Source organism: Asterias rubens, chromosome 2 (assembly GCF_902459465.1).
Source record: "Asterias rubens chromosome 2, eAstRub1.3, whole genome shotgun sequence".
NCBI lineage: Eukaryota > Metazoa > Echinodermata > Asteroidea > Forcipulatida > Asteriidae > Asterias > Asterias rubens.
This window is the reverse complement of record NC_047063.1, coordinates 24,309,295-24,322,781: the sequence shown is the minus strand read 5'-3', so window position 1 is coordinate 24,322,781 and position 13,487 is coordinate 24,309,295. Positions and strand designations below refer to the sequence as shown.

At 39.8% G+C, this 13,487-nt stretch overlaps 2 protein-coding genes across 2 annotated transcripts; both read left to right on the top strand.

The window, feature by feature from the left end:
- The first annotated feature begins 1,881 nt into the window (after positions 1–1,881).
- On the top strand, positions 1,882–5,887 carry LOC117307227. The gene is made up of 2 exons (XM_033791914.1): positions 1,882–2,103; positions 4,263–5,887. Exon 2 carries the CDS (start codon positions 4,881–4,883, stop codon positions 5,751–5,753), a length of 873 nt encoding a protein of 290 aa, XP_033647805.1. The 5' UTR covers positions 1,882–2,103; positions 4,263–4,880; the 3' UTR covers positions 5,754–5,887.
- A 2,220-nt stretch (positions 5,888–8,107) lies between these two features.
- Positions 8,108–11,068, top strand: LOC117307226. Its single transcript, XM_033791913.1, has 2 exons — positions 8,108–8,364; positions 9,096–11,068. Exon 2 carries the CDS (start codon positions 9,137–9,139, stop codon positions 10,658–10,660), a length of 1,524 nt encoding a protein of 507 aa, XP_033647804.1. The 5' UTR covers positions 8,108–8,364; positions 9,096–9,136; the 3' UTR covers positions 10,661–11,068.
- Positions 11,069–13,487: the final 2,419 nt, after the last annotated feature.

Below are 13,487 nucleotides of genomic sequence, written 5' to 3'. Positions count from 1 at the left end.
TGGAGTGTAAACTTGAAGCAGTTCAGAAATATAGTGGGGAGCCTTGCCATTAAGAGCTTTGTGGACAATGAGCATCAGCTTGAAGATGATTCGTTGAGAGATAGGGAGCCAGTGTAGTTGTTTCAGAATGGGCCTGATTCAATTTACTCAAACTTTTTGCAACAAAGTTTTCCATGGGCAAAAGTTTTAATTAAAGGATAGTGTACGGTAAACACTTGAGAGCGGTGTGACCAAATATTTCTATTTGGGGTGAGGAAAGGGGCAAGTACATAATGGAAAGGAAGGAAAAAGGAAGGTTAAAACAGTTGTAGAAATGTAAGTTATAAGTTCTGAGGAGTGAGAAAGCACTGCTGTCTGACCTACATACATGACATATGTATAAATTTAATATTTCTGACTGTTATATTCCGGTTGTCAATATTTCATGAAGTTCCTGCTGGATCATTCACCACCGATTCTTTATCCAATGCCAGATAGTCCCTTTTTTTACCAAAATTACAGAACTTATCAAACTCGGGTTTCTAGCTAATTATTACAAAAGAGACACGTTGCCTAGGATCGTGCTGGGTAGCATCATGCTACCTCCAATGGGTCGTCATGATTGTACAACAACAGCAAAACTTCACACTGAACATGCTGAAGATAGAAAGGAACTGCTGCAACTTGTAAGTGGTAGGTCATTTGTAACCGGCCATCACCAAATACAAACACTAGATCTACGTTTATTACTTACCACAATCATAACACTCATACAAAGTCAAATCAGCAGACACCCTCTTGAAGTTAACCGCCTTTTAATTAGGACAATTACAACATTTTACCGACGGCCCTAAAGCAGTGCATGGTTCACTTCCGCATTATTATTATAGGCGGCCGCCGCATATGAAACTAAAGGCATGCAGCAGGCGCGTTTACACTTTGCGGTAGTGTGTAACGTAAACAATGTAGATGTTGCTATGGTTGCAGCCGCTAAGTCAGCAAATAGTGCAGTGTTGGGCGGGGAGAAGCATAATGTGACTCGCGCCGCGAATTTTGAAAACTTTGTTTACGTTTTCAGCTTTCATATCTTTTGCGATGATCTAATTGAGTGGGCGAAAAATAGTACATACTGAGGATTAGGTGGGCTTGAGTCGGGAAACCGCGGAAGGTCGTCCCCCTCCCCCCAGAAAAAGAGGGACTCTATGAAAAAAAGGGCCCTGTACATACAACCATGGAGGACACAACATACAGACAAGTCAATATTATTCGTCAGTATCTCTTGAGATGCGTGACTCGCATTAGTGTATTTTTATCTACTTTTTATAGAAGTGCGCTTTGGTGTGGTCATTCACCTGAATGTCACAACCCAATGACTCAACAGTTACTACATGTATACCACTATTTTAACATTATTCTAAAAGTTTGATGCGAAGTATTGGGTTTTTATTGTTTCAACTCAAGCTTTTAGTAGGCTGTGTTTATCCAGTGTTTTTAAGATGTAAATCCTCCAAAGTGTAAACGTCATATCATTTCTATTTCTTGCAGTTAACTGGTCGATGTTGTTCCTGCGTGATGTCAGTCCATCGTCTTCTCTGTCTACCTCTTCTCCTTTTTCCTGACGGTTGCCAATCCATTATCCGTTGCCCGTGTCTTGTCCTTCCCTCATCGTCTCTTTACGGTGGATTGATAAAGCCCTGCGGATAAGCCGATTAAAACGCAAACGCCTTCGACCGAGACTATCATCCTGAGCGCGGCGCGCGCCCTTTTTCCTCAAAACTTTTTCAACCTCGCGTCGACCCCATACATTCAAAGTGATACTAAGGAAACCAAGGTCAAGGGACGAGGTGTGCATTATTGTACTGTGTATCTCGAGATTTCGCGCGTGTTTTGGATGGCCTAGCACATGTGGTTTTGCACTCTGATGTGAATGCGATGTGAGGTGATGCCGCACCCCTTTTGGTCAAACATTCGCCACCCGTCAACGTTTCTAAATGTTCTACTTAATTAGTCAACCCCTACCTACTGTACCTCAAAACAACCCTTTTGATTCAGAGAAGGGAAGTGGTACATTGGCAACCAGCACAAGGGAAAATAAGCTTTTCTTACAAAAGTTCAACGAGCAAGGTACGTGAGTTACAATACAACTTGGTTTGGTTTTGGATTTCCGTATTCTGCCGCCACCTAGCCGGCCCACCTGTGACCTTGTTGAGCTGTACTTTCCGTATCCTGCCTCCACATTTCACTCATTTTTACAAAAAGGGATATCTTCTTATTGAGGTAAATTGACATCAGATTGGAAAAGTTTCCGTATGGCGCCACCACTTTTTCATTCGATATGAAATAATATTATAGTATCTAATTTACCTCAATGAGATATCCTTTTTTTTTTTTAATTAGTGAAAAAGTGGTGGCGCCATACGGAATGTTATCCATCAGATTTGCCAATGGTAATAAAATTGTCACAAAATGCATATATTTTGCACAGTTCCTGTATCCTGGTGTCATGTGTTTTCAGTACTCCTAGATTCCTAGAACTATTTCGGTTTCGTCCGGCTATCGTCTCCCGTATATTTCGGTTTTGTCCGGCTATCGTCTCCCGTACCGGACGAAACCGAAATAGTTATAGGAGTATGTTTTCAGTAGGATAACAGGAAAACTGTTCACAATCAAAAACTTTTTTTGGATAACTTTCCGTATGGCGCCACCACTTTTTCCCTCATTTTTACAAAAAGGGATATCTCATTGAGGTAAATTAGATACTATATTATTTCATATCGAATGAAAAAGTGGTGGCGCCGTACGGAAACTTTTCCAAAATATTATTCAATTACTACTTAACAAATTTAATTACATTTTTGTCCCAAGGCATTATGGCTACTAACTATATTAGAATCCAGAGATATCATAAGGCATGAAAGTAAAACGGCAACCCCCGCCTTGAAGCACACACACTTCATAACAGTCCGTTTTCCCCATTTCAGACCAGTAATGTTTGGTTTCAGGAGATAAGAAACCAATCTATGATATTTTCTCTTTAATGTAGACTTAATATTTATTAGGCTTATCAGAATTTATTACAGTATATGCAGTAAATCAAACAATTTTTGTTGTTGTCATTTTCACTTAAAATATTTTAATATTTTCCCCACATTTGCACACCATAGAATCCCAAATAGTAACCACCTCACGTGATCCATCTAGTGACTAAAGCAGAATGAAACTCAATCTAGCAGATAGTAATTTTGTTTTGAACTTTCGAGGTTGGATGATGTTTCTTTGACTCATTTGAATGTTGGCATAATGATGCACTAGTGATTAGTACCAAAAATCAATCATTTTATAATGTTTGAGCATAACCAACAACAGGAAACTTTATTCTCAGCATGATTAAGCCTGATGAAAATACAGACCGTAAGTAAACTGCATAGCTTCTGTCACCGGTGCAGTTTGCACAATCTCGCGGTTAACGGGAGTCAAAGTTGGGGACCGAAAACATATGAGGGTCGATAACCTATGACACTACGATAAATCAGTTCAGTTCAGTTTTATTTCCACTCAATCATTTCAGATGACAAGATATAACATAGAGTAGTAAAGATACACAATAGATTAAGTGGTGGAGGACTCCCAAAAGCAAGCTTGTAGGGTGGAGTCCCCCAGGGATGTGAGTAAATACAAACGTAGTTTGTTTTCAGAACAATGCCTGGGATAAATGAAATTTGAATTTGATGTAACATACTAATATGTTTATGATAAACCAGACCAAAATAAAAATAAAGGACCACATCACACAGAGCTCTGTATTTTTAAAATAACTGTAGCCCCACTTGCACTTGTGAGGCCAAGGCTAGCGAAGGATTCAGCTAGCCTTGGTCACACAATTTCACAAGTGGGGCTAAAATAACTGTTAATAATCATAGATTCCAATTTTAAGCCTTTTGAGAGTTTTTTTTTCAGCCTGCTCCTTTTACTAAAATACTAGTTAGTCATGTTGGGTTGATAAACAAACACAATTAAATATTATTTTTGAGTTAGTTAACTTCTTTAAAATGTTTATTTCAAATGCACTTGAACATGTTGAACCATCTCCACAGACCATGTCACTACAAAAAAAGGCATGCAACTTTTCAGCTGGTCAGCTGATTTCTTTTCAAAACACGTCACAGAATTCTAACCAAATTACAATGTGATCGGTCGGCCATTTCCTCTATTTTTTGCAACTATGCAGTCTGTATTTTGTATAATATATATTAAATGTCATTGTTTTTTTCCTTTTGTTCCAGGTTCTTTGTCCTGAAGACAGTTTCACTTTGTGTTGTAAGCATGGCAGGCGTCTCTGATCATGTGGCGGAGTACCAGACTGCAAAAACTCAGATAACTTCAGCCAAGAGGAAGGTGGACATGTACCACACAACCTTGAAGAAGATCCATCGTTCAGGAGTTAAACTCGGAGAGATAGCTGTCATTGAGCAGACTAAGAGCTCAACCATCTTCCGCATCGCTGACAATCTTAGCAAGCTGATCGAACCAAAACCCTCTGCCTTCTGCTGCGGAGGATGGGTCGAGATGAGCACCCCTGATGCAAAGGCTCGATTGACGATGAAAGATGACAAAACCAACCAGAATGGATGGCCCATCGGTGCCATCCCTGCTGAGCAACTGTTAAAGTTTTGCTTCCCGGCCCCATATGGAGACCTTGACCGCCAGGAGACTGTTTTTAACCCTGATGTTCGCCTGGCTCATGAATGCCTTGCAAGCAAATTCAATTTTGCTAATTATTTCGAAGGCAAGCGCCCTTACTACTACGACTCCAGCATAGTACCACAGTTTCTTAAAGTAATCGCTGAGAAAGTCAAGAGCACCTTTGCTAATGGGAAGGTCGATCTCTGCAACGCTACAAGATGAATGTGTACGGCAAAGGTGGATTCTTCAGTGCCCATGTTGACACACCAGTTGATGCGGCTCTCATGATTGGAACAGTCGTTGTCTGCCTGCCCAGCAAGCACACTGGAGGAGTACTGAAGGTACAGCATAAAGGGATAAAAGAAGAGTTCAAATTTGCTGACTTGTCTGGAGATGGTGGGAAAATTCAGTGGGCAGCATTCTATTCTGACTGTGTCCATGAGATCCTCCCAGTTCAAGAGGGCCATCGGATCACAGTCACCTACAACATCCTTCAGGAGCTTTCGTTTGATTACTCCTATCCAGGAACATGCAAAAGTGACAGCTTTAGTGAAGGGCAGGTGGTAACAGCGACTAAACCTGTGATTCTGGACAAGATCGTAGCCGACATCTCCAAACTCTCCACTGATAAACAAGTGTTCCTATCTGGTGATGGAAGCTTAGAGCGGTTTGGCATCTTCTTGCGGCACAAGTACACAATGTCAGCCCTGGCACTGGGTCACCTCAAGGGCTGTGATCAGGTCCTCTATACTGGCTTAATTTCCAGAGGCCTGACGTGCCAACTTCAGACAGTACTTGTCAACGACCAAGGCCCCGAGCCTCCTCATGCGTCCTGGAAGCAGATGCGCTTCATTAAAGAGTGGAGCAAGGAAACCGTATTGATTGAAAGGAGCAACAAGCAGGGCCGAAACTGCGGCAACATCACCGAGCCTGGACAGACAGACCGCCTGTACCTGCAGTCTGTCATCATAATCAAACTTCCAATGAGTGCCCCAAAAACAAAAAACACAAAAAGTAGTGCTGATAAAACTGACTTTCTAGCTCAAGGACAAGTGTTAGTGTTGACCCCTGTTTTGTTTTTAAAGTTCTAATTTTTAAGACAGAAGAAAGTAGCTTTGCTCTGTTTTGCATTAGAATTGCCAAAAAACAGAAATAACATGTAGGTCACAATGTATTTGTTTGCTACAGTGTCAAGTTTGTTTGTAGCAATCACCAGACGAGTTCATTTGGGGGGGGGGGGGGCAATTGGGGACAAAAAAGGTGATTTGGGAGGATTTATTGTACAGTATGTAAACACTCAATGCATTTTGTTGATCTCTCGGGGGGGGGGGCAAGGGTTCTGAGTTAGACAGTGCGCCACTAAGCAAGCAAATAATTCACTGGTGTAGCTGTGTTTTATATTCTTGACAGTTTTTAAATACCTGACAATTTTTAATTTTTGAGAAGGATATTTGTAAAGCCATTTCCTAAATAAGAATTGTGGTGTGCTTTGGGTTTTTTTTTTTTTGGGGGGGGGGGTATTCTTCAGCCATATGGCTATGCTGTCATAGAAAGTTGGTTAAGCAAATAAAAGTTGCTTTTAGCACAACAAAATGTTAAGAATAATCTTTTGACTTATTTGTAGGAGCTCGATGAAAATGGGCCCCAGCTGGGATAAATATTATACAGCAGTTTGAGCCGAAATTACTACAGGTACTTGACAAGTTAATTCGCTAAGCAAGAATTCTAGCAGGGAGTATCACACAAGTGTGCACTTAAGGCTAGGGACGGTCCCCATTTCTGCTAAGCGATATATATTTTTGTTTTTGTCCTTCAAAGATTTATGAACTAAATTATCTCATGTGGTTAAGGTTTTCAAGAATTGCATTTTTTGTTTTCATCTGTTGCTCTTGTGATCCCTGCTCTGGTTATTGACGAATGTCTAATAATTAGACATTCGACTCTAATTTCTCATAAAAAGTGGCATTGCCATTGGCAATTTTTATTGCCTACTTTAAGATCTTCGCAATTCTTTCACTTTGTCAGGCTTCTCTGCAGAACTACTGTACTGAAATTTGTTAATTCCAAGTTGTCTTTGAATTGTAAAACCTTGTGTTTTGCATGTTACAATTTTAACAGTAATCACCATTTTTTGTAAACTTGAATTTTGCCCTTTTTGCCGATTTTTAATAAATGTTCTGAATTTTAAGATTTCATATAATAATGCATCAGTGTCAAAAAGGAATGATGTGCCTGCAACCTTGGTAAAAGACTGATGTTACTTTAAATAAGTCACCGAAACAGACCACCCCCTCCCAAAAGGAAGAAACCAACAAAAACATAAACACACACGCACAAGCGACAACAAACTAATTGCAATTGAACTTCATTCATCATCATTTGGTGTCATTTTGATAAGATTCCCTGGATATACAGTGACAAGGCAATTTTCCTGCCTCTCGAGCTCCTATCAGATTATTTCAGCTTCAGTTTGTTCGTACTCAATGATTTTTGAGCTACAAAGTGCCATAAATATATGAGGAGATTGGGGCTTAATTTGATAAAGCTTATAAGCACAAGAACTTGCTAAGCACAGAATAGTGTTGCTTAACACAAATACATCAGCCAAAATTAAGTTTACACTGGTACATACACACTCAATTTGTTTGCTTAGCAAAGAAATTGGTCAAGCAGTATTTTCTGCTTATATAAGAGCTTCATGAAATTGGCCACGGAATGGGACTAATTTCATGGAGTTGCTTGGCATAAAGCAGAAATTAATGGTTAACACAAGTCCTGCTATTAATTGTGATTTAGTATGAAACCAGTCACAAATTGCGTGTGGAAATTATATATTGGATGGTAACCTTATTCTGGTAATCAACATTTTCTGTGCATTTATAGCTGTTGTTTTTGTGGAAATAAAATTGGGCTAATAATTTTTAATATTCAAACAACAATAGATAGTTTGGCTGATAACCTTATTCTGGTAAAATATTTTATTGTGCTTAGCTACTTTTTGTGCTTAGGCAGCTCTGTGAAATTGGGCCCTAGTGTTGTAAGTTTCTGCCTGAAAAAAAGTTGTCCCATCCCACAGCCAGCGCTGCCTGGCCCTGGTGAGAGGCTCCTCAATTATAAAATTGATTTTATATTTTATACAGTGACCTTTACAACGGCTCAACTTTTATATTTAGGATAGAATGCGAAACTCTAGTAATTGTATAGTTCATTACTGCAATGACAGTCAGTTTGAACAAACCATGGCCGAAGGTTCTCCTATTGCACAGAGTTGATGGACGCCACTGGTTGACACTTTCACGGTGAGTAGTTTTACGCCCTCTATAAATCGAACAACGCCTTGGATCAAGACTATAGATGGAAGCGCGCCATCGGAGAAAACTTTCCAACCTTGTTTCCAATTTCGTTGTTACTTGCATTGACCCCGTGTTAAGCTGACAAGGGAAAATGAAGAACACAGCATGCGTGTGTGGGGGTGTGTGCGTGCGTTTTTTTTTATCTGGACGGACCACATGGCATGAAACTTGATCTGAACTTCTTATTTCTGGTGCTCCGATTTTTTGTTGAAAATTCGCCATATAGTAATATACCTACTTGAAACAGCCCTTTAAATTCGGAGGAGGTAGTCAATAGTCATTGAGATCCAGTTGACATTCACAACAAGGGAAATATACTTGAAGTTCAGCTGCTTAATAAATTTTATAGGTGAGTTTACATTTAAAATTTTATTAATTTCGGTGCAAAGAATATTATTTTTTTTGTGGAAAATAAATAGTTTAGTACAGTTCCCACAATCATGTACAATGTTCTTCCTTGTGTCTTTGTGATAAGTTGTAACTTTTGATCCCTTGTCCACCTGCAGAATGGGGGGGGGGGGGGGGGGGTCAACAAGTGTTTTAAATATCACAAGACAATTAATATTAAGGAAGAGCATGTGAACTGTACAGACAGTGTACTACTATATAATAATGCGGTGGGGGATCAACAAGTGTTTTAAATATCACAAGACAGTAAGAAAGAGCAAATATGTGAACTGTACAGACTACAGTCACAGTGTACTATAATTGGTTCAGGAAAACAAAACTATAAAATATTTGTTTGTTTTATTTTTCCTCGTTTTTAATTGCAAAGACAACATACATGCAAAAATGGACCTTTACTGGACCCTGGTATGCCTGGGTTCCAGCACAGAGGGATGCCCTAAAAAATTTTCGCCCAGGTCTGCTTTAGTTAGACTATTTTTTGCCCCAGGCCTTCCCATTTGAGGCTGAATTTAATGAGTTAGGTCAGTGACAGCGGATTCCCTCTTGAAACTGATTTAAAAAGTTTATTACTCGAATCATACATCACATATTATATATACATGATACAGTGAGTGTTTTTTTGGAGTCTTGTTATTTATCCTAATTTGCCCCAACATCTTTCCATATCTTCAGATTGAACACCCCTCTTCACGCTGCCCGTACAGCTTAAAAAGATGGCAACAAATGTTGACTTGGTGGCAGACTTCCAGTCGGCCAAGAGGAAGGTTGAAAAATACCACACCACCATGAAGAGGATTCCAACTGACGGAGTCCTACTCGGGGAAATCTTAAATGTCCCTGTGTACGAGTCGGAGAGCAACGAGAATGTTCTGAACCTCGTTGAAAGTCTTTCCAAGCTGGCACAGCCAAGATCTTTCTGCTGTGGTGGATGGATTGAGCTGAACACTTTCGACAAGAGGGCCAACTTGAAGATGCTGGAAGATAAGACGGTGCAGTACGGTTGGCCCATCTGCGACCTCCCAGTGGACAAACTCTTGAAGCATTGTACCCCTGCCCAGTATGGGGACTTGGCCCGCCAGGCAACCGTTTATGATCCAAATGTGCGTTTGGCACATGAGTGCCCAGGGAGCAAGTTTGAGTTCATGCATATCCCTAAAGACAGTGGATACGTAAATATCCAAAGATGGACCAGTTCAAGAGTTCCAATGTTTCTTGAAGTAATCCGTAAGAGGATATTGGAGACGCTTGTTGTGACTGGCAAAGACATAACACTGCAACGCTACAAGCTGAATGTGTACGGCAAAGGTGGATTCTTCAGTGCCCATGTTGACACACCAGTTGATGCGGCTCTCATGATTGGAACAGTCGTTGTCTGCCTGCCCAGCAAGCACACTGGAGGAGTACTGAAGGTACAGCATAAAGGGATCAAAGAAGAGTTTAAGTTTGCTCATTTGTCTGGTGATGCTGAGAAGATTCAGTGGGCGGCATTCTACTCGGACTGCACCCATGAGATTCTGCCAGTTGAAGATGGCCATCGAGTCACAATAACTTTTAACATCATTCAGAAGAGACCAGTATCAATTGGTTTCTCAGGCTGCAAAAGCGAGAATTGCTTTGCCGGTCCTGTCGTCCAAGAAGACAAAGCTGAGATATTGGACAGCATCATTAGCGATGCTGCTAAGATTGCCACAGATGTTGCTCAAGATGAAGGCGTAGAGATGTCTAAACTTGGCATCTTCTTGAGACACAAGTACACCATGTCTGCTCTCGCGGAAGCAATTCTCAAGGGTTGTGACCAGACCCTCTACGATGGCCTGACATCAAAAGGCATCATCTGTCGCCTTCAGACGGTTCTTGTCCACGAAATTGAGGTGAATCTTGAGACTGACGATGTAGAGGAAAGCAAAGAAGAACGGGAGCAGTATGACGTCTTCTCCTTCAGCCAAGAGGACATGGCATTTGTGAACAAGCAGGGCCCCAAGCCGGAGCATGCCCTTTGGGGGAAGATGAAGTTTATTCGAGAGTGGAGTAAAGAGAAGATCATGATCAATGAGGAGGACAGAGGAAGGGAAAACTACGGCAACTACACCGAGCCAGGTGAAACTGAGCGCCTGTACCTGCAGTCTGTTGTCATCATGGACATCCCAGCGAAGAAACCCCCCAAAGATAAAGCGAAAGAATGTACTGGCTGTGCTGATGATGATAAGCCTGCCACTTCAAACAAGAGTACAAAGTAAAGTAAAGGAAGAGGGTCATACAAACTTTACTCCGTTAAGGATTCCCCTTAAAACGTTTTTTACTTGATGATTGCTAATTGTTGTTGTTGTTGTTGTTGTTGCTGCTGTTGTTGTATTTTAATACCAAGTTGTACTCTTATAGCCTGCTGACCTTTGAATAATTAAATGGTCTAATGATTAGTACAGTAGATGGGTGTCTTTGATGGGATTGTGCCTTTGATGATAAGCATCAAGTATAGCACACTGGTGTCAGAGTATGGCATGAGAAGGATTATGTTGTGAGAGAGATATTTAGACATGGAAGATTTGTCCTTTAAAGAAATATACCGGTTGGTAGTTGCTTGTTATTCTACCAACATTTTTTTTCAGAAGGCCAATCTACAATGGCCCTCCAGCCAAAATATCCCTTTTCATATGAATATGAACATGACATATTGTGACCTAATGCCAAGTTCCATGCTTGAGCCACCAAAGGCATAGTATCCTCGATAATCTCCTGCCCCCCTAAATTGCTGTTGCAAGGAAACATATCGTGGTTTATAAATGCCATTATTGTTCATCAAGCCTTTCGTTTATGTTGTTGTTTTCCAAAGGAGCATTGACTCACTTGGTTCTAAAAGTAGTTTTGATAGAACTTAATTGACCTTTGATTTTTTTTTTCCTCACAAGTCATTATTAAGGAATAGTTGTTAGAAAGATCCCGGGGGACAACTTCACAGGGCTGCCTGCCCAAAGTGGTGCTAAGCACAAACCAATTTTGCTTACCACTTAACTTAGCAGCTAAACAATATGTCATAACACTATTTGTGACTAGGAAATTGGTCAGTGATAGTGAACTGGATCCTCTGATTAAATGCCACAAGAAGTGCAGATATGTTTTAGGTTGCTAAGTTTGTTCTTCACACCTCTTGACAAAACCAGTGTTTTAAGTTCATACAAATTATTGTCGGGCATTGCTGGTCACTCTCTAAACCTGGATAAAGATTTAAGATAAGCCATTTAAGAGCTTTATTATCCCACACTGGGGAAATTAAAACTGGCCTTGATTCAAACAGTACAGATTATATTGAATCAAAAGGGGCATAATTTCCCCTAGCTTTCTTTCCCATCTTGCTGATTGAAGGAAACAAAAATTGTGGTTTTAATGTCAATCTTTATCAAAGCCTTTCAATTTTTCCTTCTCAAATTTTGCTTACCACTTAACAGTTACCAGCCAAACAATTATATGTCATACCTTTTGTGACTGGTTGTCTGCTTCTAATCAGCTTTATGAAACTGGGCATTGATAGTGATAGTGATCAGCATAGACACGGAAACAAATTCCCCAGGAAGTGCAGGTATTTCAGTGGCCAAGTTTGTTCAACACTTCTGGATTAACAATTAGTTTTATAGAGCTGCTTTTTAGCAGAAAACATCGCAAACAAAATTGTCTGATAAGCAGAAACAAGCAGGATATCAGTCATAAATTATAAATTTGACTTTGGCTGGTAACCTTATTCTGGTAAGCATTATTTTGTTCTGCTTAGCAATTGTTTGTGCTTTATAACGTAGCTTTATGCAATTGGGCCCTGATTTGACTAAAACTGAACCATAGTTTTCAATTGTCTGGCAATACTGGTGCTCGCCAAACCTGTGGATCCAGGTGTCAAGTTTCCTGTAAAGCCAGTTTTAGCTGTGCAGTTAGTTCTACTGTAACATTTGTAACCTCATTTTAATTGTTTAAACAAAATTAAATGTGGTTTGAAAGTTTCAATGGCTGTTCTACGAAGTTTAAGATTTGAAAAGCTGTTAGACCTTTTACAAACTGTCAAATTTGTGATGTTCCCTCATTTCAAATATTTTATTTAGAAAAACTGAAGTGTGGTTTGAAAGTGTAAATAGCTGTTCTACAAAGTTTAAGATTTGAAAAGTTGTTAGACCTTTTACAAACTTTTTTTTACAAACTGTCAAATTTGTGATGTTCCCTCATTTCAAATATTATTTAGACAAACTGAAGTGTGGTTTGAAAGTGTATATAGCTGTTCAACAAAGTTCAAATGTTGAAAAGTTGGTAGACCTTTACCCAAATTACCCAGTTATTGTTAAAAAGTTTACATTTAAACATTAATCAAACAGAGAGGTCTCTTGAGGTAAGTTTGCAGAAGCAGGCTCACAACCCAATTAATTAATTACACTTTTCGTAACAAAGCTCTGTCTAAATATTTTGCAATCTCTTAATGGAAGGTTTAACTTTATACCCAGGGACTCTGGCCTCTTCCGAATTGGTAAGAAAGAAACAGTTTATATTTTGTTTGCGTTAACACCATGAACACCATGTGTGGACCTACTTGCCCTAGTATCAAGCAATATAACAATATTACACCATGCACCATGCAATGCCTCATATCATATAGAAGAAAATATTGTTTATTTTTAATATAAAAGCCTGATTGTGAAGTTCATGCTTGAACCCCCCCCCCCCCCCACGTGAAATATTTCCCTGTCTGAAATGCAGTCATATTCAAGAAAACTGTTACTGAAAACACAGTTTGAGGAAAATTGTGCATTGTTTTCTACTGCCTATAAGACATTTTGTGCTAAAATTTCCACGGGTTTGTTAATTCATGTATTATTGATCAAACAAAATAATATGAACACAGCAGCTATTTTTTATCTCTACCAATCCTGCATAATACCTTACCTTGATATTGTCATTTGTCCCAAGCAATGGCAAAGCTTGTGCAAGATGGGCTCACATTTGAAAGAGTTACAAATCTATCTGACTGCCCCCCCCCCCCCCTCACCCCCACCCCCATTATCCTGTGCTTTCTGAACTTATTTTGTATGT